Below are 27,242 nucleotides of genomic sequence, written 5' to 3' on the forward strand. Positions count from 1 at the left end.
AATTCTTCCTTGTTCTCTCTCTTATGCTATTCTCTCCCATGGTGTCCATCTACCATGCTGTGAGAAAACCCACATCAAATGAAGAAGCCCATAAAGAATTGAGCCAAAGCCTATGGCCTCAGCTGAGAACCAGCATCAGCTTGCCAGCCATATTAATGAGCCATCTTGGAAGCAGGTTCTTCAGATCTCAAGTCAGGTTGCCACACCTGACACTCTATGGAGCCTTCCCTTCTGAGCCCTGCCCAAATTCAGATTCATAGAGAAAGTAATGACTATTTTTTAAAGGCACTAAGCTTTGAGGTGGTTTATTATACACCTATAGGTAGATATTTGTATTTTTAAGTCCTTATTTTTTAATTCCATTATCTTTTATTTTTTTTATATTGGCCTTTATTGACTGATTTTTCCTTATTATGGTTCACAGTTTTCTGGTTCTTTGTGGTAATTTTTTATTGGATGTTGTTGAGTGCTGTTTTTTTTTGTTTTGTTTTGTTATTTGTTTCTTTGTTTTTAAAGAGGATTGGACTTTGTTCTGGCAGGCAGTTAAGTTAGTTAAAAATCAATTTGACCTTTTTGAGGCTTGATTTTTAAGCCTCTTTATAGTGAATCTAGAGCACCCTTTACTCTAAGGTGGGGGTAGCAAACTTGTTGTAATAAAATAGGTAGTGTTATCAGTGGGGTGCCCTCTGTTTCCCCACCTGTTGCTGGTAGAAGTGGAGTTGTTGGGGTGACGCCTGAACAAGAATTTCCTGAGGCCCCCATGGGAGGGTAAGGCATCGTGGAAAGCTTTATAGATGATGTAAAATTAAGGGAGCTCCCCTCCAAGGCTCCATCTCCCTCCGTTTCTCATGAAAAAATTCTTTAGCAGGGCAAGAGTTAAGGCCATTGCCCAGAGTCTTCGCTCCATATTAAAGCACAGACCAGTCCAGGAACCGGCTGACTTAGCTTGCTTTCCCAGCTGCAGTCCATTGTGTGTGAGATCCCCATGGCCATGGGCTGTGAGGCTGCTTAGACCACATGGCAGGTTAGTACATGGATGGGGGCAGGCCAGGGAGCAAGAGAGTGCAAGGGAGCAGAAGCATAAGAGAGAGAAAGTTTATTTGTCTGGGGATTATAACTGGGAGCTTATCCAATTAACTCTTCAGGATTTCACGTGCTTGCAATGGCTCTGCCTCTGTAGCCAGCTATCTTTTTCCCAGGTTAGACTGACAGACAAGCACTTTCCCTATGTCACACCAACTTCACAGTGCATGTGCCCATCTCCCCCTTTGTTGGAGCCCTTCCACCATGATTTGCAGAGAATGGACTAGTGACCTTGGGGAGTGTGAAGCTGCCCAGAGGACCATGCTTATAATGTCTGGCTTCCCCTTTGCTCTCCTTCCATTATCAGTACTAACTAGCTGCTTATGACAGTAACAATAGTGTTTTAGGCCTTGCAAGCCATATTTTAGGCTCCTCCAGCTGCTCAACTTGGCCATTGTAGTGCAAAAGCAGCTGCGGACAGTATGTAATGGAGTAGGTATTGCTTTGTTTCAATATAAGTTTATTTTTTATTTATTTAATATATTTTATCGATTTTTTACAGAGAGGAAGGGAGATGGATAGAGAGTTCAAAACATCAATGAGAGAAACATCCATCAGCTGCCTCCTGCACACTCCCTACTGGGGATGTGCCTGCAACCAACATGCCCTTGACCAGAATCTACCCTGGGACCCTTCAGTCTGTAGACCAACGCTCTATCCACTGAGCCAAACCGGTTAGGGCAATATAAGTTTATTTATAAAAATAAATGGCAGGCCCCATTTGGCCTGTGTGTAGTTTGCTGATGATCCCTACTCTAGGGCATCAGTTCTCCAAATTTTTGGTTTTAGCACCACTCTAACTATTTTGGTTTTTGGTTTTAAACTTTGAACCTCAAGAGTTTGTAGTTACTCTTAATATAGTATAGTCATATAGAGCACAAAATCTGGCTCTTTGTAAAATTCCTAGATGTGTAAATGAAGACTAGTAGCTTAACTTGATCTGAGCTTCAGTTTCCTTATCTGTAATGTGGGCATAACAGGAATGAGAACTTCTAGTAACAGAGCTATTTTTTCTTCTTTAATATGTTTTTATTGATTTCAGAGAGAGAGAGAGAGAAAGGGGAGAGGGAGAAAGAGATAGAAACATTAATCAACTGCCTCCTGCACACCCCTTACTGGGGATTGAGCCTGCAACCTGGACATGTGCCCTGACTGGGAATTGAACCGTGACCTCCTGGTTCATGGGAATGATGCTCACCCTGCTGAGCCACACTGGCCAGGCTAGTAACAGAGCTTTTATTTTTTATTCATTCATTATTAAAATATGCATATTTTAGAGAGGAAGCGAGAGGGAAAGAGAGATAGAAACAGTGATTAGAAAGAATCCTTGATTGGCTCTCTCCTGCATGTCCTACACTGGTGATCAAGCCCACAACCCAGGCATGTGCCCTGATTGAGAATCAAACCATGAGCTCCCGGTTCATAGGTCAACACTCAACCACTGAGCCACATCAGCCAGGCAGTAACAGAGCTTTTTTTCTTTTCTTTATTGATTAAGGTGTTATTTATGTGTCCTTATCCCCCCATTGCCCCCACTCATGCCTTCATCCCTGTGGTGTCTGTGTCCATTGGTTAGGCTTATATGCATGCATACAAGTCCTTTGATTGATCTCTGCCCTTTACCCCCACCCTCCTCTACCTTCCCTCTGAGGTTTGATGGTTTGGTCGATGCTTCTCTGTCTCTGGATCTGTTTTTGTTCATCAGTTTATGTTGTTCATTATATTCCACAAATGAGTGAGATCATGTGATATTTATTTTTCTCTGACTGGCTTATTTCACTTAGCAAAATACTCTCCAGTTCCATCCATGCTGTTGCAAATGGTAAGAATTCCTTCTTTTTTACAGCAGTGTAGTATTCCATTGTGTAGATGTACCATAGTTTTTTAATCCACTCATCTGTTGATGGGCACTTAGGCTGTTTCCAAATCTTAGCTATGGTAAATTGTGCTGCTATGAACATAGAGGTGCATATATCCTTTCTGATTGGTGTTTCTAGTTTCTTGGGATGTATTCCTAGAAGTGGGATACAGAGCTTTTAATAACAGTGTTTTAAACAAGGTGGAAATTTATTTCTTCTACCTCTTCATATTAGAGGATCCTGGCAGTCCAGGAGTGGTATGGCAGCCCACAGTATCTTGTAGACCCAGATTCCTTCTCTTTCCATTCCACTATTCTTAGCTCATGGATTCTATCCTCCAAGTTGCATCATGTCTATATCCCAGGCAGTAGGAAGGAGTAGGTGGGAAAGGTAAAGGGGGTATGTCTTCCTCTTAAACTTTCTTTATTTCACTCAGTCATTCCGTTTAAATCTTACTGGTCATAACTTAGTCTCATGGTCATACCTAGTTTTAAGGGAACCTGGGGAATAAAGCCTTTTAGCTGGATGTTATGAAGAAAAAAAGGTAAAGGGGCCGTTAGGTTGGAAACTAGGAGTGTTTGTCACTAATCTCTTCTGTTGAAATTTCATGGGTTCAAAATCAATTGAGAAATTATTCAAGAGTTATAGCAGGTGGAGACTAAAACATCATTCTTATAAAACTGACAAAGCTGATGTTAGAAAGGGGCTTATATCTGCAGTCAAGTGTTTTCCTAATATTGAACCCTAGAATTACACAGACTTACCCATCCAGTTAAGAAAGTAATAGACCAGGTAGAGCCTGTCCCTATTAAATGTTTGCTTCCTGCCAGCAGCTCTTTCTCAGCAGAAAGAGAATAGTGGGTGAGGGAATAGAGAGAGGCTGTGAGTGTTACTTATGTCATCAGAAATGAGTAAGTGTTACCCTCTGCCTTCTCCTTTCCTATAATACCTTATCCTAAGAGTTTAGCAGGGTGCCTGGAGTAATTAAAGCATTCAGTTTATGGTGATTATTATTATAGTGATGATTTAAGCAGTTTGAGTAGCTGATAGTATTTCTCAGAACCTATGCATTTAACCTTCGCACATGCACTGCTATTTTAAATTCACCATGAGATAAATCCTATCCTATATAATAAGAGGCTAATATGCAAATCGACCGAATGGTGGAACAACCGGTTGCTATGATGCACACTGACTACCAGGGGGCAGACGCTCAATGCAGGAGCTGCCCCTGGTGGTCAGTGCGCTCTCACAGAGGAAGCGCCGCTCAGCCAGAAGCTGGGCTCATGGCTGGCAAGTGCAGAGGCGGTGGCGGGAGCCTCTCCTGCCTCTGCAGCAGTGCTAAGTGTGTCAGTCCGACATCACCCGAGGTTTCCCGGACTGTGAGAGGGCGTGGGCTGGGCTGAGGGACCCTCCCAAGTGCATGAATGTCGTGCACCGGGCCTCTAGTTTATAAACAATTTAAAAAGGCTTTACAGGTACCTTTTAGAGAAATAATTTTAAACTTTTGATGAGGTCACAATTTCCTTTGCAAAGTTAATGAATCAACGTATATAGCATAAATTACATATATGATTTCTGGAGATACGTGGGCCTTAGGATAACATCCTATGGTGTAGATAAAATTTAAAGAAGTGTAAATACCTGCATATTACTATAAACTGTCATCAATGACTGTTGAATAAGGTAAGTACAATTTGTGAGTAGGAAGGTGATAGTTTAAGATCAAGTGAGGCAGACACACATTTGAACTCCTACCATGCTCACCTACTAGCTTTTCAACGTTAACATATTATTAACCTGAGTATTATTGTGTCTTTTTAAATCAGTGAAATGAAGGTGATAATAGCTCCCATATCACAAAGTTGAGGAGAACATAAGTTAATGCACTTAAACCATTACTTCTGGGCCGGATAGGGTATTCACTTGCTATTTGCTGCTGTTGCTGTTGTTTTTACAGTGATTAATGTTATTGTTATTCTTTGCCTTTCTAACATCACCCTGATTATCTTATAGGTTCCAGTGCCTAAGTTGTCCTGGATTTTATAACTTGGAGATAAAATTATTCTTCCTTTATATCTATTTTCATTTTTTTTTAAAGCAGTCCTTAAGAATAATCTTCATGATTTTGATCTTTCTAAGAAAGACCTTTCACTGCCTGCTTATGGCTCGTCAGGGAGAAAGTCTTTTGTGTGCCCTTCAGAATTTCCCCTTCTTCCTTTGCTTCCTCTCATGTCTCCTCCCAGCTCTGCAGAAACAGAAAGATGTCAGTTTGATACCTCTGGCCTCTTTTTAAAACCTGGTAATGGTATTTATCCTGTCAGCAGTTCCTGGGTATTTAGCATTTTACATCTTCATCTGTCTTTATTATTTGCGGGAAAGTCCTTAACTTTCCCCATTCCTTTCTGATGAATAGCTTGGTCTACAGAAGTTTGGTCCCCTCTCTAAGAGTTACAGATCCCCTGCTGTTTTTATAGGTTGACTTTTGACACAGACTACTTCTGTTCAAGGAGCTCATTGTTGTTAAGTTAGTGCCAGTTTATACCAGAACTTAACTTTTAAAGCACATTTAAATGGACTTCTTAGTGTGGTTTTTTGTGTGTGTTGATGTTTAAAATTGTCTAATTTTTTTCCTAAGGACCCAAATAACACATGCTTATTGTTAAAAATTAAAAAAAAACATAGATAAAGAAGAATATAAATATCTCCCATAGTTCCATGCCACCAAAATAGTCACTTTCAAATCATTTTTGTATGATTCTGTTTTGGCTTAACAGTTCCTTCTTTGCTCACATCTTGTTCTTGACTTTGCTCTAGATAAGCAGTGTCTGTATCTAAGTAAAATGTGTGTCTATAATTTTTACATGTTCTTCATTTTCATAATTGTTAAAAGTAAAGAACATCGAAACTTTTGATTTAGATACTCGTTTTAGCAAACAATGATTGTTAAAATAAGAAGATAAGATGTTTTGGATATAATCTTTCCATATGATAAAGGTCATGTTTTTATTTTATTGATTTTAGAAGAAAAACAACCGTGAAAACATTATGTATTTATGCGGATTACAAATCTGATGAAAGCTATACTCCAAGCAAGATCTCAGTCAGAGTAGGAAATAATTTCCATAACCTTCAAGAAATTCGGGTATGTTTTCAAATTTTGAAATATGTATGTATCAGTCAGGCTCTTTAGAGGATAGTCATGTTTGATATTTAGTTAGAGGGATTAAAATGTTAATACAGGGCTGGGCAAAAGTAGAGAAACAGTCATTTGTATGGAAAATAATACAATAATAAATAATAACATAAGAATATTGTGTTTCACTTATTCACAATTGTAAACCTACTTTTGCCCACTACTGTATTTAAAATAAAATTGTTGCTATTTAAGAATTTTTTTTCATATTTTATAATATTTAAAAATTTTTTTGAATTCTAATGGTCACTTTTATTTTTTCTCAATACTTTATTATGGAAATTTTCAGACATAAAGAAAAGGGGAAGACTTTTATAGTGAATTCTAATATGCTCGCCTCCTAGATTCTATAATTGCTAATGTTTTGCTATATTTGCCTTATAATAATCTGTCAATCCATCTAATTTTTATATATATATCAAAATGTCAAAGTAAGTTTCAGGTATCTATAAATATCACAAATACTTAAGCATGATATATGATAACTGGAGTTATTACTATTTGCTTAGGTTCATTTTTTTAAGGTAAGATTTATATAAATTTTGCTCAAATCTTAAGTATAATATTTGGTAAGTTTTAGCAAATGCATATATCTGTGTAACACTAACTCCTATTAAGATGGGGTAACTCCATTACCCCAGAAAATTCCCTCATGTCCTTTCTGAATCTCCATTTCCATTTTACCCTCAGAAGTAACTGTTCTGATTTTGTTTATGTTTATATGTATTCATTCATTCATTCATTCATTCTATAGATCATTTTGTCTGTTCTAGATAGAATGTCATATAAGTTGAATCAGACAGGGTGTAACTTTTATGTTTCATTCAGCCTAAGTTTTTCAGGATTCATCCATGTTGTTGCACGTATCATTACTTCATTCTTTTTTATTCCTGAGTTGTATTGTAGTTCATTGTTTGAATATATTGTAGTTTATTTTTCCTCTGTATGACTTTTTGAAGCTATTAGTACAGTGCTTTTGTGACCTGATATTTTTTTAGTTTTAAAATATTTACATTTGAGATATTTTCAATGATTTTGAATTGTATACTTGTGAAGTTCTGGACCTTAGCATTGTTTCTTGTGAGAAAAATAATTGAACTCAAATAATCATTAAAAGCTTTAAATTCATTGGTTCTGGGGGATCTGGGAAGCACCTGTGATTTTTGAAAGACTTCCAGTTAACTTGTTGGCCCCTAGACTCTTATTTGACTTGTTTATATTAAGACCCTGTCTCTCTCTTTGTATTAATCACATGAATGGGTCATCATATTGAGAAATCATTTGGGATCAGAATTGCTTTGTTTTGGTTTAAAGCGAAAGATTTGTCATATAATTGCTCAGGCAGGTTGAAATATGTGAAGCACTGGAAATACTAGTAAAGTTTTGATTCGATATGTGTGGTATATATTTGAAATGTTCGCTAGATGTCACTGTTGTCCTTTAAGTACTAGTCTCATATCCAGGATAAGTTCAAGACCTGAAGTAGTTCTTAGTTGTACGTACTAGGTTTTCCTAAAGAATATATATATTTACCAAAAGTTCCTTGATACATTTTGGAAATGTACATCTTCATACATGATTTCTATATTTATGTGTTAAATATATGTTTTGTATTCTGTTGTAAACTGGAGAAACTTTGACATTTGGGCCATTGTGGAATACTTTTAATCTAGTTTTTGTTTCTGTTATATCAATTAAGTGCTAAAACATTAGCCATATAGAATAAAGGCTCTTTTAGGTAGTATCTTAATTTTATTCTAAGTGTGTTTATATTTCTGTATAGTGACCACATAGCCCCATGAGACCAGTAATACTAAATATTACCAGGTGATAATGTAAGTTGTTTTCCTGAAAAACTTAATGAACATACTGCTTTTCTGCCACAGTTCTCACTAAGGAACCATAATTCTTATATTTTGCTTTAAAATATTAGTGCTGCCTTTGCAGTTCATGATATAAAGGGTACTTCATCTTTTAATTATACACCTTTATATGTGATTTATTCTGTTTACCTTTTCCCCCTTATAAGTTGAAGAAATAAGAATCTCATAGCATTTTGTTTTTTAAGGGAATATAAGCAGATCATGATTTTATTTCTTACATTACTCTCTATAAGATCTAAATTGTTATTTTTAAAAATCTTTACTTCTCCTACTCAGATAGTAAGTGATTAAAATAATGTGAAATTTGAGGTTTTAGAGCCATCATTTTATTAATTATAGGACTGATTTAACTGAGTGGAAAATCCAACTAAACCTTTATATTTTTCCATGGATGTTTGCCCACTCGAGGGTGTAGTGTGTATTAGAGTGTTTTAATAGGTTTTCCTTTTTTACTAGAAATTATGGGTTTGTTTACTTGAAACACTCTAAAAACCTATTTTCTGTAATTTTATTATTGATTTGAGTAGCAAATAAAAATTTTTAGTTCAGAGTGAAAACAGCTATTGGCTATCCTGTTTATCCAAAAATTACTCTTTCTCTATCATGTCTTCCTTCATTTCAGTTCTGAAGCGTGACTTTATATCTAGATCTTTGTTACCTTTGTTGAAAAATCTCCACGAAGAGATGAGGCTCTTCCTTTACTATTTTAGAATGCATATGTTAACTTGTAGACATGAGGCGAGACTTAAAATGGAAGTTAAATTTATATTCTCTGCTTAATGGCTACAAGATACTACAGCTGGCTTTGGCCAAATAGAACATTTTTGTCACCAAAGGTAAATTTAATTATGCTGTTCATTCTACTTTCTTTTTTTCTCTCTCAAATTGTAAACCAACAACCTAAGAACATTTTATAAGATGTTTATAATATATTGCTTTTACACAAGAGACTATTTCTAAATAGAAGTGAGATTTAACACTCATTTAACTTGAGTCTTAATGTCATTATCTTTTTAGAATACTTTCTAAATCAGAAAGTATTTAGAATACTTTCTAAAAATTTAGAATACTTTCTAAAAATATTTCAATTGTGTTACTTTTAAGCAGTAAGTTATGTTCATGTGTTCAAAATGTTACTTAAGAGAAGTTTTCAAATAAAGAAGTACATGCTTTTTAAACCTTTACATTTTAGCATTATGTTTTGGTTTAATGTTCTTTTCGTTTGCTCTCAGAAGAGAAAATATATGTGAAGGAAATTATTTTTTTATTTAGATTGAGGAATCAAATCATACTATATTGTACATTTGACCATTTTAACATTTTAGAGGACATCCCCAGCTAAAGTCCAATAAAATTTAAAGTCCTTATCAATTTGCTGATAGTTACAGTCATCCCCAACCCCCAATCCACAGATGCTCAAGTCCCTTATATAGAAGCCTGGTGCATGAAATTCGTGCATGGGTAGAATCCCCAGGCCTGGCCAGCAATCAGGGCCGATCTGTGGGGCAACCAGCGGGGTGATTGGGGGGCCCCCGCTGACACCCACCTTGGCTGTCCTGGTGCCGCCCACTCGCCAGTCCCGCCCCCCACCGCTACCGCTGGTTGCCTCTCTCTGAGGGGCGATCAGGGGAGGGGGGCCCACTGGCACCCACCTTGGCTGGCCTGGGGCCTGTGGGCTGGGGGAAGCTCCTGTGTTGAGTGTCTGCCCCCTAGTGGTCAGTGCGTGTCATAGCGACCGGTCATTCCACTGGTCATTCCACCGTTCAGTCGATTTGCATATTAGGCTTTTATTATATAGGATGGTACAGTATTTGTATATAATCTATGTACATCCTCCTATATACTTTATTTTTATATATTTTTTAATTTTTGTTGATAGTTTTAAAGAAGTCACCCAATTACCCCAACCCCCTCTATCGTCCTCCCAGCCCCTGCCCCACCCCAGGCTTTCACTACACTATTGTCTGTATGCATTGGTTATGCATATGATCCTCCTGTATACTTTATATCATCTCTAGAATACATATAATACTTAATACAATGTAAATGCTATGTACATAGCTGTCACTGTGTTGCTTAGGGAATAATGACAAGGCAGAAATGCTGTACATGTTCAGTATAAAAGCAGCCGTCCTAGGCCTCACTACATAGTACATGTTAGCAACACGGTAACATCCCCCTCCCCCGCCAAGTATTTCAATCATGGTTGGTTGAATCTGCAGATGTAGAACTCCCAGATACAAAGAACTGACTATATTTTTATTTTTAAAAACGATTGTAGAAATATTTGTAATTAAATATAAATCTAAAGTGGTTTATTAGACATATAGTCACAGCTCTCAAAATTATTTCTATACAGTTCTGTGAAAAACAACTTGTTAAATAAAGTTAAGCAGATATTTTCAGCATATGTGAAAATTGTCCTTTGGTTCATTGTTAGCATTTTGCTTCTAAAATTTTTCATCAAAGTTTATCCTTTTGTGACAAAAGGATAAAATATTGATGGAGGGCAAGATTGAACACTTAACTGAATTTTAAACCTTGATTTCATCTTCAGATAATAAAGCTGTTACCAAGTGATTTTTAAAAAAGAAGTGGCTTGGGCAAGTCTTCAGTGTTAAGAGAGATATAATGATATTTTTCCTTTCTTTCATGTAGACAAGCCTTTTGGCTCTCTACCTTGTGTATTAAATCAGTGGCCTGGCTATGGGAGTCCATATATGGTATTTTGACAGAAGTGGTTAATAAGTCAGCTCTTCTATTAAAATAACATTTACTATTATAATTTGAATTCCATTAATGTGTGTGGTAGAATAAGAAGATGTAGACAAAGGCTCTGACTCTATTAATTGATTTTAAAATTTATATTCTTATGAGGGGCCTATTTTAAACAACTTGATATAAAGTGGGATGATTTAGACAGTATCTACAAACATATATTGGTTTGAGTGTTTAATTTATTGAATCTTTGGAAAAAATGCTTTTTATTGAATTTAGCTAAAAGAAAATAATTATAAAAATTAGTTTTTATAGCCCCGGCCAGGTGGCTCAGTTGGTTGGAGCGTTGTCCTGTACACCAAAAAAGATTATGGGTTTGATTTCCGGTCAGGACACATACTTAAGTTGTGGGTTTGATCCCTAGTCAGGTCCTGTATGGGAAACAACTGATTGATGTTTCTCTCTCATAATCGATCTTTCTCTCTCTCCCCCTCTCCCTTTCTCTCTAAAACTAAATAATAAAATAACAACACATCCTTGGATGAGGATTTAAAAAAATTAGTTTTCATAACTGACTTTAGAATATCTTTGACATGAATAGAGAATGTTTTGGTGTGATACACATAATTTTTAGGCCACAAATGTTATTCTCTCTTATCCCTTTCTTAAAAGTAACATATGCAATTAAAAATTATTCATAATTATATACAATACTTATTTCCAAAATAGAATTGAGATAACTAAGCATGTGGGCTCTATTTTTTTTAAAAACTGAATTATTTCGCAAAATAGAATATCATATATTTTTATGAGAGAAATATTCCTGTATTTCTTATGTTCTTTTAGACCACAAACTTAGGCTACCGATTTTTAAAGAGATGTAGTCTGGCATTACCATACAAGACAGATTTGTGTTTTATTTGGTAAATATTTATTTCCATACAAGACAGATTCGTGTTTTATTTGGTAAATATTTATTTAGGGCCTGCTAAGTGCCTGATACTGTGTTAGGACCGGGGATACAGCAAAGTCATTGTTTCTGCCCTTAAGGCAGGCAAATAAATATCAACAATTACAGTAGTAAATATAGGGGGCTATGGGAACACATGGAATATTAGAGAAAAAGTTTTAAAAGTTTTTATAAAAGAGTTGATGGTTCATCTGAATCTTAAGGATAAATGTAAAGCCTGCTCAGGTGGTTAATAAAGTGGAGGCATTCTAAAAGGGGGCACAGAGCACATGCAGGTGTGGAAGCCTGAGCATGTGGCATGATAGAACTGTGAGTAATTAAATATGCCTGGAAGATGGGTGGGTGGGAGGGAGTGGCAAAAAAGATGAGAGAAATATTTATTCATTCGGCACATTTATTGTGATGGTAATATGGCCTCTGTATATAGGAGCTTACATTCTCGGAGGGAATAAATATATAATTGTTACAGTGAAAATATATATAGGCAAAAGTCAGATTGTGCTTATTGTCAGACTTCTAGGGAGTTTAGACTTTAAATGAGGAAGCCATTGGTAAAATTTAATCTTGGGAATGCTGGGGCTGGAGCAATGTGAAGACCAGGTAGGTAATATCCAGGTGAAAATTATGAGGATTTGACTAAGTCCGTCAGTTGAACTAAGTTGGGTTCAAGAGAAAACGATGCATATGAAGGAGAATCAAAAGATTTGTGACTGTTTGTACTTGGGGTATAATTGAAGTATGGGTTGGGGGTTCAAGTAGGTAGAAGGGGACATCTAGAATTCTTCAGAGGCTTGGCAACTGTTTGAATGTTGCCACTAATCAGAAATGGAATAGAAAGTTAAGGAACATTGTGGTGGGGACGGAGAGAAAGGTTAAGCTAATGAGGTTAGTTTTGTCACGGATTTTTGGTATCTTTTTAGAGGGAGGGCTTTTCAGTGGATAGTCAGGTATATGGTTCTGAATCTGAGGAAAGAAGTCCAGGTTAGAGGTGTAGATTTGGGAATCAGGGTGTAATTAGAAGCGTAGTTGTGAGTTTTGATTCATTCAGGGAGTGTGTATAACAGAAAAGAGTGCCAGGGTTGGAACTGTGAAAATGCTAATATTCAAGGATTGGTTAGAAAAACATTATCCAATGAAAAAAGCTGAATGGGAGGTGGGGATAGGTAGAAGAGGGTAAAGGGGGATAAATGGTTCCCGAAGGAGACTTGACTTGGGGTGGTGAGCACACAGTACAATATGCAGATGTATTATGGAATTGTACACTTGAAACCTATGTAATTTTATTAACCAATATCACCAAATAAATTCAATGAAAATTAAAAAAGTAAATAAATAAAACAAAATGCATCCCCCCCAAAAAGGAAAGAAAAAAGCTGAGAAGAACTGCCAGAGATAAGAAAATCAAGAAAAGGTGATGTCACAGAAGCTGTGAGTGGTCAGGAGGATCGAGTTAGGGACTGACACTTTTTCTTCATAAGCCTCTGTTACATATGTTTTAATAGGCACTTCATTTAATGCAGTTCTGAATTAAGGTAGTTCTTGCAAGTAGCTTAATCACTCTTTGGAGTAATAGTTTCTAAATTTATAGATTTGAGACTAATGAAATTATTTGTTTTAATAGCAGGAATTCCAACTTTTCCTACCATAGTATTTGTGCCAAGTAAGAAGATTCTGAAGGGGATTCTTGTTTCATAATGCCTCGCATTGGGAGGTTTTGTACTGCTGATGCGTACTTAAGTAAACTTTGAAGTTGATGAGATTTCTTTTCAAGAGCATCATGCCATAAGGTCGCTTTTTAGTCCTCTTTCACAGCACTTATGGAAGAACTGCACTGTTCCTAGTAGACAGTGTGAGAGTAGTAACAGCCAAGGGCAAAGAAAACCTTAATCAATAAAGAAAAAACAACATCAACAAAAAAAGAAAACAAAAACAAAATGAAAAAACTTGTTATTTAACCATATGGTGGGATATAAGGCAATAGAAATATGTACTTACAAAAGGGAAAACGAGGTGGTTTTAGAGATATAGATTATATAAAAAAAAAAAGTCTGCTGAGCAAGTATGGCCAGTGAGCAGGGCAGGGGTGGGCACTTGGCTGAGAACCTAACACAGTGCTGGAAACAGTAGCTACTTAAAGATATACCAACAGTCAGCCAGTAGGCTGCCACTGACCCATGCTTGTTTAGTTTGCTTCAAAAAGATTATCTGGCCCTAATCGGTTTGGCTCAGTGGATAGAGCGTTAGCCTGCGGACTCAAGGGTCCTGGGTTCGATTCCGGTCAAGGGCATGTACCTTGGTTGCGGGCACATCTCCAGTAGGGAGTGTGTAGAAGGCAGCTGATCGATGTTTCTCTTTCATCGATGTTTCAAACTCTCTATCTCTCTCCCTTCCTCTCTGTAAAAAATCAATAAAAGTATATTTTAAAAAAGATTATCTGTGCAAATTCAATTCATTCTCTCAGAAAAAATTTTTTTAAAAAATTTTAATTGTGAGCCTGGCTGGTGTGGCTTAGTGGTTGAGTGTCAACCTAGGAACAAAGAGATCACAGTTTGATTCCCTGTCAAGGCACATGCCCGGGTTGCAACCTTGATCCCTGGTAGTGAGTGTACAGAAGGCAGCTGATCAGTGATGTTTCTCTCTACCCCTCTCCTCTCTGTCTCTCTGAAATCAATAAAAACATATAAAAAATAATTAAGATGATTACTGTGTGTAAACTTAGTCAATAATTTTTTAAAATTTTTAATTGTGATAAAAACCTTATATAATAACATTTACCATCTCAACATTTTTAAGTTCAGTAGTGTTACAGACATTCACATTGTTGTGTAACAGAGCTCCAGAACTTTTCATCTTGCAAAACTGAAAATCTGTATCCACTAAACAACTCTTCGTTTTACCCTCTTCTCTGTCCCTGGCAACCACTCACTATTCTACTTTCTGTTTCTATGAATTTGACTACTTTAGATATCTCATATAAGTGGACTCATATGGTATTTGTCTTTTTTTATTATTAATAAATCTTTATTGTTCAGATTATTACAGTTTTCCTCTTTTTCCCCCCATAGCTCCCCTCCACCCGGTTCCCCCCCCGTCCTTACCCCCCCCACCCCATTCCCCCCGAGAATTGTCAGTCCACTCCCTTTCTATGCCCCTGATTCTATTATATTCATGAGTTTATTCTGTTCATCAGATTTTTTATTCACTTGATTTTTAGATTCACTTGTTGATAGATATGTATTTGTTGTCACTTTGTTGTTCATAATTTTTATCTTTACCTTTTTCTTCTTCTTCCCCTTCTTAAAGAATACCCTTCAGCATTTCATATAATACTGGTTTGGTGGTGATGAACTCCTTTAGCTTATTTTTATCTGTGAAGCTCTTTATCTGACCTTCAATTCTAAATGATAGCTTTGCTGGGTAAAGTAATCTTGGTTGTAGGTTCTTGGTATTCATCACTTTGAATATTTCTTGCCACTCCCTTCTGGCCTGCATAGTTTCTGTTGAGAAATCAGCTGACAGTCGTATGGGTACTCCCTTGTAGGTAACTGACTGTTTTTCTCTTGCTGCTTTCTTTGGATTCCTCTTGTTTGGGGTTCTCTGTGCTTCCTGGACTTGTAAGTCTATTTCTTTGACCAGGTAGGGGAATTTTTCTGTCATTATTTCTTCAAATAGGTTTTCAATATCTTGCTCTCTTTCTTCTTCTGGCTCCCCCAAAATCCGGATGTTGGTACGCTTGAAGTTATCCCAGAGGCTCCTTACACTATCTTCATATTTTTGGATTCTTTTTTCTTTTCCAGTTGGGTGTTTTTTGCTTCTTCGTATTTCAAATCTTTGACTTGATTCTTGGGGTCCTCAAGTCTGCTGTTGGATCTCTATATATTATTCTTTATTTCAGTCAGTGTATGCTTAATTTCTAATTGGTCCTTTTTCATATCCTTGAGGGTCTCACTAAATTTCTTGGATGTTTCTAGAAGATTCTTGAGTAACCTTATAACTGTGGTTTTGAACTCTATATCCAGTAGTTTGCTTTCCTCCATTTCTTTCATTTGTGACATGTTTCTTTGTCTCTGCATTTTGGCTGCTTCCCTGTGTTGATAAAGTGGCTTTGTGTGCTAGGTGTCCTATAGGGCCCAGTGGCTCAGCCTCCCTAATTACCTGAGGTGGACACTCTTGGTTGCACCCCTTTGTGGGCTGTGTGCACAGTCTTGTTGTAGTTAAGCCTTGATTGCTGTTGGTATCGCTGATAGGAATTGACCTCCAGGCCAATTGGCTGTGAGGACCAGTTGTGTCTACAATGGGAGAACTGCTGTGCTGGAGACACCCTTATGGTGCAGGACTTGCTTCAGTGGGGCTTTGTTGCTCGCTGAATCTGCCCCCTGAGTGTGTCTCTTATGGATGTGAAGAGTTGTACTCTGGTATGGTCTCACTCTGACCACTGGGTACACTGGCTCTTGGATTTCCAAGGAGGTGCAAAGTCAGCCACTGCCTGAGGCCACCAGCAGGGGCTACAGAGAGATCTGCAGATTCCTCCTCCTTGTTTGGGGTTTGGAAGTGCGCAGATGAGGCCCAGCTGTGAAGCAATGCAGGCTGCTGTCGAGCCTTAGGCCCTCTTTTGGAAGCTTTGGCACTCTTTGACCCGGCAGCAGTTTGTTAGGTTTTAGCTTGCAAAAGAACAGGCCATTCATATGCAAAAGCCTCTGTGCACAGCTTGGGTGGGGTTGTAAATTGGGTGGGGCGGGGTCTCAGGGAATCATCAGGGCGGAGCAAACCACAATGGCTGCCAGCCTGCTCTGCTTCGGAGAGGTCCCAGGGACTCTGTGTCCCTCGGCCATGTGTAGGAACAATGATTGCTTCAAGCACCTCTGTGAGAAAGCCACCCTCGCATTCCTGTCCCGATGCCAGACAGCCCAGTTTCTCCCCATATGAGTCTGAGTCCCCAGAGTCTCGCCTGGAACTGGAGTTTAGAGCAATCAGGAGCTTGTATCTCTCTCCTGATTGAAAAAGGCAACAGCGTACCTAGTTGCCAGCCCGTTTCTGCGTGTGCCTCTGTACCTCAGCACTTCCGCACCTCCTACCAGTTTCAATGTGCTTTTCTCTTTCCTTCTAGTTGTAGAATTTACATTCAGTCAGCCTCCCCGTGGTTCTGGATGATATCCGTTTTGTCTTTTAGTTGTAGTTTTGATGTCGTTGTGCGGGGTAGCAAGTACAAGTGTGTACCTATGCCTCCATCTTGGTTCCTCCGCTCGGTATTTGTCTTTTTGTGACTGGCTTATTTCATTTAGCACAATTTCCTCAAGGTTCATTTAGGTTGAAGCATGTGACAGAATTTCTTTCCTTTTTAAGGCTAAATGATATTCCATTGTATGTACAAGTATAATATACCACATCATGTTCATCCATTCATATGTTGGTAGACACTTGGGTTGTTTCCATCTCTTGATCACTGTGAATAATGATGCCATGAACACGGGTGTGCGGAATTGCTTTGAAACCCTGCTTTCAGTTCTTTTGGATGTATATCCGGGAGTGAGATTGCAGGATCATACGGCAGTTCTATTTTTAATATTTTGCCTTTCTCAGAAATAGACTTACAAGAAGTAGGCAAATTATCAGCAAGACTTGATGCAGATAGATAGTGACATGGAACTGAAGTTTTGTTTTTTTTAAAAGTTTTATTTAAACATTTAAATAAGTGTGAGGAAAGGATGGGAAAGAGAGAGAGAAACATCAATGATGAGGGAGAATCATTGATCAGCTGCTTCCTGCATTCCCCCTACTAGGGATGGAGCCCACAACCCAGGCATGTGCCCTGACCAGGAATTGAAATTGCAGCCTCCTGGTTCATAGGTTGATGCTCAACCACTGAGCAACACCAGCTGGGCCAAACTGAAGTTTTAAAGTTAGAAGGATATGAAGTACAAGATATGGGAAGAGGTAGGATGGTGTGGAATGAATAGAGGGATGTAAGGACAAAGACATAACCAGGAGAGGGAAAAATAGAGTTGAACAGGTTGCCCCCATATTCTTCATTTACTGACCTCTCTGATACCCAGTTTTCTTTTTTCCTGGGTTCCTGTGGGTATATAAACTCTTCCTATAGAAACAGTTGAGTGAATCTTTATTCTTGGCAGCTAAAATGGCCCTGATTAGAACAGTAGTGGCAGCAGAAAGAGCTGCAGCAAGTCTTGCTGAAAACCACCTGCTGACAAATTGTATCATAATTTTAAAGAATATCTTATTAGAAGTGAGTCCACTCAGGACCTTCTTTTTTTTTTCTTAGCCTCTTATTTTATACTAGAGGCCCAGTGCACAAAAATTTGTGCACTCGGGAGGGATGGGGGGGGTCCCTCAGCCCGGACTGTGCTCTCTCGCAGTCTGGGACCCCTCAGGAATGACCACCTGCTGGCTTAGGCCCGCTCCCCGGGGGATTGGGCCTAAGATGGCAATCAGATATCCCTCTGGCAGCCCGGCAGCCCTTGGGGGATGTCCGCTTGCCAGCGGGGAGCAGGCCTAAACTGCAATCGGACATCCTTAGCGCTGCTGAGGAAACAGGAGAGGCTCCCGCCACCACCACTGTACTCGCAGCCATCAGTCTGGCTTGTGGCTGAGCAGAGCTCCTCCCATGTGAGAGCGCCCTGACCACCAGAGGGCAGCTCCTGCATAGAGCGTCTGCCCTCTGGTGGTCAGTGTATGTCATAGTGACCAGTCATTCCCAGTCCTTCTGCTGTTAGGGTCAGTTTGCATATTACCCTTTTACTATATGGGATAGAGGCCTGGTGCAAGGGTGGGGGCCGGCTGGTTTGCCCTGAAGGGTGTCCCGGATCAGGGTGGGGGTCCTGCTTGGGTGCCTGGCTAGCCTGGGTGAGGGGCTGGTGGCTGTTTGCAGCTGGTCACACCCCCTTCAGGGCAGGGGTCCCCACTGGGGTGCCTGGCCAGTCTGGGTGAGGGGCTGAGGGCCGTTTTCAGGCTGGCGGGTGACTGAAGCTCCCAACCTCTCCTTTTTTCCTTTTTTCTTTTTTATTCTGGGGTTTATTTACCTTCTATGGCTGTCACTGGAACTGAGAGCCGGCTTTAGCTCTGAGGCTCGGCTCCAGCTCTGACACCTCGGCTGCTGAAAGCACGTATCTGGGTTTGTTTGGCTTCTATAATTGAAACACTGTGCAGCTCCAGCGCTGAGATCCGGCTGGCTGAAAGCAGGTTTCTGGGGTTTGTTTAGCTTCTATAATTGCAATGTTGTTTCTTAGAGTGCAGCTCAGAGGCTGGCAGCGGCAGGCGGGGAACCGTGGCTTCCTCCATCACTGAAGCAAGCAAGCCTCCTGTTCGCTTCAGCTACCTGGCTGCTGGTCGCCATCTTTTTGGCAGTTAATTTGCATATCCTGCTGATTAGCCAATGGGAAGCGTGTTGGAGGTATGGCTAATTACCATCTTTGTCTATTATTAGATAGGGTGTGGTAAATGAAGAATTAGTCATATCCAAAGATGAGAGGCAAATAGTTGATTTTCTTTTTTGATGGGACCAAAGTTTTGGAAGAGAAGAATCAGCATGTCAATTTTGATTTAGAGTCAATGGACCATCATATAATTGTATTTGAGTTATTGTGTTCACTGTTACTTGTATTTGTTATTGCCTCTACTATTTATCAAGCACTTTCTTCATGCATATCACTGTGCTAAGCAAGCACTACTCACTCTTTCATTTTGTCTCTCCAAAGCTGAAGTGGTGGTTAGATGTAATTACTATCCCTTTATTCAAATAAAGCTAATACTTAGATTAACTGAACCATTTGCTATATGGCTACTCAATGTGAGAATGTTAGAGCTGAAAAAAACTTCAGAATTAATGGTGATACCATGAGTTCATGCCTTCTCCAAGGGACAGCTACTATTCATTTTGAGCCTTGGTTGCACATGGGAATGTAAGTCCATTGTTGCCAATTATACTTTTAAAGGGAAATCAGAAATCTAGATTTGAATGTTAAATTGCCCCATTTTTAAAACATGCTGGGCTATTATGGTATGTCCACAGGCTAAATGTGGCCAAGGGCCACTAGTTAGCAACTTCTAATCAAGTACAAGCTGATTATTTTACAAATGAGTCAGAGAGGCTAAGTCAGCTGTCCATTGTCACATAGGAAGTCAGTGGGAATCAACATGTAATTCATATTTCATCATTTTCCCCCTTAAAATCACATTATATTGCAAGCTACCAAAACATTTCTTTCCATTATTAAGAAAAATTGGAGTGTGTAGCTGGGGAAATGAGCCGGTGAACAACAGGGGATAGAGTGACTATAGATTTTTGAAATGTATTTAAAAATTGTTTACTTTTTAATGTATTCTACTGAAAATTGATTGATACTTGTTATGCTAATGCTTTTGGCATAAAAATTTGGTACATCCAGACAATGGTCATTATTCTCTGCTAAAACGATGAACTGTCAAGCTATGGAAAGACACGGAAGAACCTTAAATGCATATTACTAAGTGAAAGAAGCCAATGTGAAAAGGCTATATACTGTATAATTCCAACTATGTGACATTCTGGAAATGGCAGAACTATGAAGACAGTTTAGATCAGGAGTGGCCAGGGGTTAGGGGTGGTTGGCAGGGATGAATAGGCAGAGCACAGAGGACTTTTAGGCCATTGGAAATACTCTGTATGATACTGTAATGGTACATGACATTATATACTTGTCCAAAACCAAAAAATGTACAATGCCAAGAGTGAACCCTAATGTAAACCCTGGGCTTTGGGTGATATCATGTAGGTTCATCACTTGTAACAAATGCACCACTCTGGCGAGGGGGTGGGGGAGGATGTTGATAATGGGGGAGGCACTGCTTGTGTGGGGCAGATAGTATATGGGAAATCTCTGTACCTTCCTCTTAATTTTGCTGGGAATCTAAAACAGCTAAAATGTAAAGCCTTAAAAAAAATAAAAAGAAAATATAGGTCTTCCGTACTTTTCAAAACTACGTGTTACGTTACGTTACTTTCACGAAAGACCTACCTCAATACCTATTTTCACTAACCAAGAGAGGATTTTTACTTTTAGGAAAAACGGTGAAAAGCAAAAGTAGGGTTCAGGATTTGTTTTGCAGAGAACGTTATAAAGAGGCAGCACGTACCCTGGAAACTACAGGGAGCATTTCTGCATCAAGCCCCATGGCTATGAACTGTGTCTATGAGCATTTGTGCTGCATCTCGATTTATTTTGTGCATCTGTTAGCAAGATGTGTTCTAAGGTATCAGCCTGAAGAAGCTCATAGGGTGGTGTGCTTAGAGAAGATAATGACCAAAGGGGTTATAATTTATCTTGGGAGAATCCAGGAGACTCATAACTTGCCTCTTATCATGGCCCAAAGGTGATCTATGTTACAGCACTTTAGGGAATAAGAACAAACTGAGAAATGAAATCTCTGCCTGCCTTCACTCTTCTACTTTAATATATAAGGTAGCTGCTTCACATTTAAGGTAATAAAAGGATAAAAAGTCAAAATTATTCTCAGCTGGTTTGTAAAATCTAGTTGTTAAATGTTAGCTTTATCCATTTTAAAATCTTCTTTCTCTGAGAAAATTGGTGAAAGGCATTAAGAGGTGTTTCTGGCTTTAAAACACTTACTTTGTATGAAGAATTGTTGAGAGAGGATTATCTACGGCAAATATGGAATTCAAATTTGAAAAGTTTCTGTTTACTAAGTTCAGGATTATCAGTGGCATGGAATTATCATGACTCATTGAACTCCGTTTAACCTGAAGTTGTCATTTGAAACTTGCTGCTATTCCCCTAGAGTCATATTGTACTCGCCATTGTACGCTGAGTTCTCTAACCTTGGCTTATGGGGCAAAAACCCAGTCTGTTTCATAATCTGCAATCTGAGTTTTAAATATTATATTCAATGTGGGACAGAAGGATGAGACCTACGCCAGAGGAAGGAACATGTTTCTAGATTATCTTTGCCACATGCTGCTTTAATTGTGGGTTTTGGAGTCTGTCAGATCAGAGTTGGAATCTTGATATTATCAATTCTTTATTTTGCTATACAGGGCAAATTTCTCTGTTCTTTCTGAACCTCTGTTTATTTACTTAAAAAACGAGAATTGCAATATTGGGTGGTTGTGAAGATTAAATGAGATAAGGTATGTAAAAACATCTGTAATATGCCAAATACACAGCAGGTTTTTCAGTCAATGTAAGTTTATGACCTTCCATACTTATTTTTTTCCTTTAGTTTTGTGGCTGCTTGCTTTATCCTTACTCATACATGACTGTAAGAAGTCAGACTATGCTATATAAATGTGTCTTATCTTTATTAAGGCATGTTCTAGTAACAGATAGTAGATAGTTATCTTGGATTCAATTCCATACTGCTGGATCTAAGCATGAAGTGGTTTTTTAAAAATTGATGTTGATATTTGGCATTTCAATATCAATTGTCCAAAGTTGGACAGAGCATACATCTTATGTGGGTTTTCTAGTTATTTGTTTTTTATTTTAATGAAATTTTCATCGGCATTGGATTAAATATATGAATTTAATACTTTGAAACTGCAGTATCAGTGGCATTATTATTTTGTGACTTCTGGAAGAGCAATTTTAATCTTTCTGATATGACCCCATTAATAGCATAAAATCTGTTGATCATATGTTGACCTACTGTGTCAAAATATTAGATCTCTCTTTATTGGCTAAGGTAATAGTTTACTAACTTGGACACTTCTTTGATTTTGAAATTTTTTGTGCTTATGGTATTTATTTTGATTAGATTTATTTGCAATATAAGCAAAGCTGATTTAATATTGATGACTCTGAATTCTACTACTGAGCCCTAATACTTTCTCTACAGGATATATTCTTTTAAACGAATACAATATTAATAGTAATAACTTTGTATACCGACTTCTGCGCATGGGCCGCGAAGTTTCAGTCGCACTGTACATGCGTGCCCACACGTGGTATTTTGTGGAAGAGCCACACTCAAGGGGCCAAAGAGCCGCATGTGGCTCACAAGCCGCAGTTTGCCGACCACTGCCCTAGCCAATCTGAAGACTCTCATAGCAGGAAGTTGAGAGTAGCAGTTGAGTTTTGGAAATGCCCTTGTTAATAGGCATTTGCTTTTAGGGCACTTTGGACTAACAATTGAACAAATTGTTTCTGTTTGAAGTTTGTAAAGCAAAAAAAGAGGTAATCACAATACAGTTTTTGATAGAATATATATTAAATTGGTTCACTAGATCAAATAGTTTTAAAATATTACTATATGAAGTTATTCAACTTGTTTTTAAAATCCTTCTTTGTGCCCAGCCAGTGTGGCTCACTGGTTGAGCGCTGACCTATGAACCAGGAGGTCACAGTTCGATTCCTGGTCAGGGCACATGCCCGGTAGAGGATCAAGCCTGCAGGGAGCAGCCAATCAATGATTCTCTCTCATCATTGATCTCTCTCTCTCTCTCTCTCTCTCTCTCTCTCTCTGCCTCTCCTTTCCTCTCTGAAATCAATAAAAATATATATTTTTAAAAATCCTTCTGTGCAAAAAATTTATGTGTCTTAAGTATTAAGATGGCTTTCATTTCTTTGTGGCCTGGCATAATAGATAATACTTTTAGCTTAGAAACTGAGAGTACAGTCGGAGAAAGATAAATATCACATGATTTCACTCATTTGTGGAATATAATGAACAACATAAACTGATGAACAAAAAAATAGATCCAGAGACAGAGAAACATCAAACAGACCATCAAACCTCAGAGGGAAGGCAGGGGAGGGTGGGAGAGGGCGGTAAGAGATTAACCAAAGGACTAGTATGCATGCATATAAGCATACCAATGGACACAGACAGTAGGGGGGTTGAGGGCATGAGCTGGGGGGTGGGAGCAACTGGGCTGGCTGAGGGGAGGGGCCAATCAGAGGTCGGGCTGGCCAGGGGCAGGGGCCGTGGGCGGTTGGTCAAACTCCCAGTTGAACTCCTGGTCGAACTCCCGGTCAAGGGGACAATTCGCATATTAGTCTTTTATTATATAGGGTAGAATAGTTTTGAAACTTGGCAGTACTCTATGATCCAGTTATTATAAGATGATACTTGGAGATGATTGGGAATTATCTCATATTTTTTAGGCCAAGTGATGTTGAAAAACGACAATTTAGCAAAATAGACAGATTTGGTTTCAAACCTCAATTTTGCCACTTGTTAGCTGTGTGAAACTTAGGAACACATCTAGCCTCTTTGAAACTTAAAGTTCCTCATACATAGAATAGGGATAACAATGCTCATTCATTGGATTCCTGAGACAAGTAGGATAAAATTTGCACTTATTCATATTGCCCAATGCATAGTAAACAATAAGTGCAAATTATCTTTTGTGTTTTTTAAAAATAAATAATATTTGACAATATGAAGATATTTTGAATATTTAAAGTAAAATACAAATTTATTTCCACATTAGTTTTTGGGAGAGTAACAGCACTTTCTGCACCTCTGGAGAAATCTTGATAAGAGCACTGGATATAACATATTACAGGATTCTCATAGCCCTCCCAGCTCCCCATGAAAAAGCTATTTTAAAAAAATTGTTCAAAAATTATTTTCAATTACAGTTGATATTCAGTATTATTTTGTATTAGTTTCATGTGTACAGCATAGTGGTTAGATAATAATATACTTTACAAAGTGTTCCCCCTGATATTTCCAGTACCCAGCTGGTACATTACATAGTCATTACATCTCATATTCTTTATTTAGTTGTATAAACCATATAGGCAAATATAAGCATAATAGCTGATTATTGGCTTGGAAAGCTTCAACATTTTTTATGGTAAACTTCCATAAATTACATAGAGTAATTTGTATACCATAACTTACAAATTCAATTTGTGAAAAATACAAAGTTTCTATCAAATAATATACCACCAATTTGGAGGAAATGACATTACTTTGGTCTGTGAAGATAAACTTAAAATCCCATTAGATACCAGCATTGTCATGTTCTGAGGTTAATTGGTTGCGTTCAATTATAGGTTATGAAAGGTCTCACTGAATAATTCACCAAGCCATCAGGCACAAAGACCAGTAGTTCACAGGACTAATTGACCATGTTGGTATACTAGAAACACAAATAAAATTCTCTTTGCCAACAACCTTGCAAATGAAAACCTCAGAAGAAACTGTTACGTCCTGTAACTATCCTGGAATACTATGATTTAGTTAGCAGACTGTGGGTGGAGGTGGGTCTTGGTGGGAGGAAGTTGAGGGGAGGGAAATGTGCAAGATAAGAGAAAAAAGGTTGGAGGGAAATTAATTAGGCAAAATGTTAGAGAAAAACACATAGCTTTAGAAATGATTTTAAACATCTTGAATCTCTAAAAAGTAGTGTCTTTAAGTTCATTATATTTTCACCCTTCTTGTTCTGTATCTCAAACCCTGTTGTATAGGTTCGATAGTCATTGCAGTGAGCTGTTTTTTGAAAGGTAACAACTTTGACAGAGCATAGTGCTCTACTGAGGATGGAGCATGTTTGTTGTCCTGCATTCTTGCTTCGTTTACCAATATATGACAAGTATTGTCTAAAGCACCATTATATCCTTGAATCTAAAATGGCTGTTTGTTAGTTGGTTGTTTGGTTGGTTGAGGTTTGGATTGTGCCAGAGTGGGGGAAGTGAGAAATATTGGAAGAGACAGAGGAACAGTCATTCACTAACAGATTTTGACAATTGCTCGCTCTCTCTCTCTCTCTCTCTCTCTCTCTCTCTCTCTCTCGGTAATGATGCAAACCATATATTTTATTAAAGAACCCTCAGAGCAGTATATTAGTCTTTCTTAAAGAAAGCAAATGTTTTCAAATGCTTTAACAAATTTAGTGAACCACTATTAGGGCTTGGTCTTTTAAAGGGAAAAAAAATAATTTTAGCTTAAAACTCTTTAGGGGGATATGAGTCACGAAACGTGAGCTAGAGAAATTTTGCAGCAGATATCAGCCTTCATTGTAATACAATAGAAGGATGTTAACATTCCTGTTGCATTTTTTAAAGCATCTTTTACATTGTAAGGAAAAGACAATCAAATTGTTAAGTGGGCTTCAAAAATAGTAATAAAAAAAGATTTATAATGGAAAGAATTGATGGTATATTTCACCTAGAGTAAGAAAGACAATGTGTAATAAGGGATTTTGTGGTTTTACAGCTCAGTGCATGTGTTTGAAAGCTGTTCTCTCAGCAACGTGGGTGGCAGGTTATGCTACCATATAATGTATTGTAGTTGGCTCTCCACACTTGTCAGGGTTAGTGTTCAACCACTCGGAAAATTTTCCCATTGTTCTATCATGTGAACCAAGGCTAGTGTTGAATTCCCAATAACTTACCAAAAAAAGAAAGTTTAATTAGAAAGTTTGAAATTTGATTACAACTTATTGTTTCAATATAGTGCTACATATATTATAGATTTTTGCAATTATTTTTCATTCAAAAAGATAACCTAATCAAGACTATTCTTTTTAAAGTAGGTTTCACAGAAATCTGTACACTGAATCGTGCCCTTTTTTCTGTATTAACACGCTGTTTCCATCTTAAGCATTTTGCTTTAGATGGACCATGGCTCTTGGCAGCTAGTGCATTTTTAGCAAATAATACTGTTTCTAGTAAGGGTTGCAGAGAAAAAAAAAACTTAGTGTGAGGTCCTTGTAAACTGAACCTTTGGAACATTACTTTATTTCTTTTTTCCCCCCTTTTGTGCTTCTTCTCTATTTGTGTAATGGTTATAAATTACATCCTTTGAAAAGAATTAAAAACATTTTGTTTTGTTATTTTTGTAGTTGATTTTTTTTTCTTTACCTGTTATTTTAAAGATACACAGAGAAATAAGCAATTATGGTATTGAAATTCCATTGTGCCAGCACCTCCAGAGCATAATCCAAAAAAAACAGAAAACCGCCTGCTGGGTTGTCTGCAGTGTGCTTGTGTGAACATCAGTGTCTGCTGTTCACACATCATTTTTTTTACTGAAAGTTCCTTTTGGAATAAAGACTCTGTGTTTTCTGAGTGTAGTGAAACATTTGTTGGTCCTTATATTTTAAATTTGTAAGGATTTCTGTTTATAGTCCCAGTTGTCATAGATGTATATTACATGATTGTCACTGGCACATTAAGAAGTAGAGAAAAGGCTTACATGTTTATGGACTATAAAATAATGAAAAACTTTAAATGAAATTATAAAGTATTGAGGTAATAATGAGATTTTTGGAATATATTTGTATATATATGTATGAAGAAGGATTGATTTACATATTGACTTTTGCCCCTTAAAATCTATTTTATTTATGAAGTAGAGTGTATCTTGGCTAAGTGAATATAAAAATGTTATAAAATTGTCCTGTATTTCACCTGAAATTCAGATACTTAAATATGGTGGCTTCTTAATATTGAGTTAGAAAATTTTTTTAGTTGACCCTACCTAATCAAGGAATGTATTAGTATATTATAGATCCTTACATAAATTTTTAACCTTATTTACTTGATTCATTTTTATTTTTACTATGCTGC

General features: G+C 37.8%; 1 protein-coding gene across 2 annotated transcripts in view; it reads left to right on the forward strand.

Annotated features, from left to right (window-relative positions):
- The window catches only part of ANAPC10 (anaphase promoting complex subunit 10), a 52,875-nt gene that overhangs the window by 11,728 nt on the left and 13,905 nt on the right, over window positions 1-27,242 (forward strand). For both annotated transcript variants that reach the window (XR_009453030.1, XM_059697929.1), the window contains exon 4: window positions 5,967-6,087. Coding sequence is in view for 1 of the 2 variants with exons in the window: in XM_059697929.1 (XP_059553912.1) it covers window positions 5,967-6,087 (121 nt within the window). In the remaining variant the exon portion in view is untranslated. The remainder of the gene's footprint in view (window positions 1-5,966; window positions 6,088-27,242) is intronic.

This window comes from Myotis daubentonii, chromosome 5, assembly GCF_963259705.1.
Source record: "Myotis daubentonii chromosome 5, mMyoDau2.1, whole genome shotgun sequence".
Taxonomy (NCBI): domain Eukaryota; kingdom Metazoa; phylum Chordata; class Mammalia; order Chiroptera; family Vespertilionidae; genus Myotis; species Myotis daubentonii.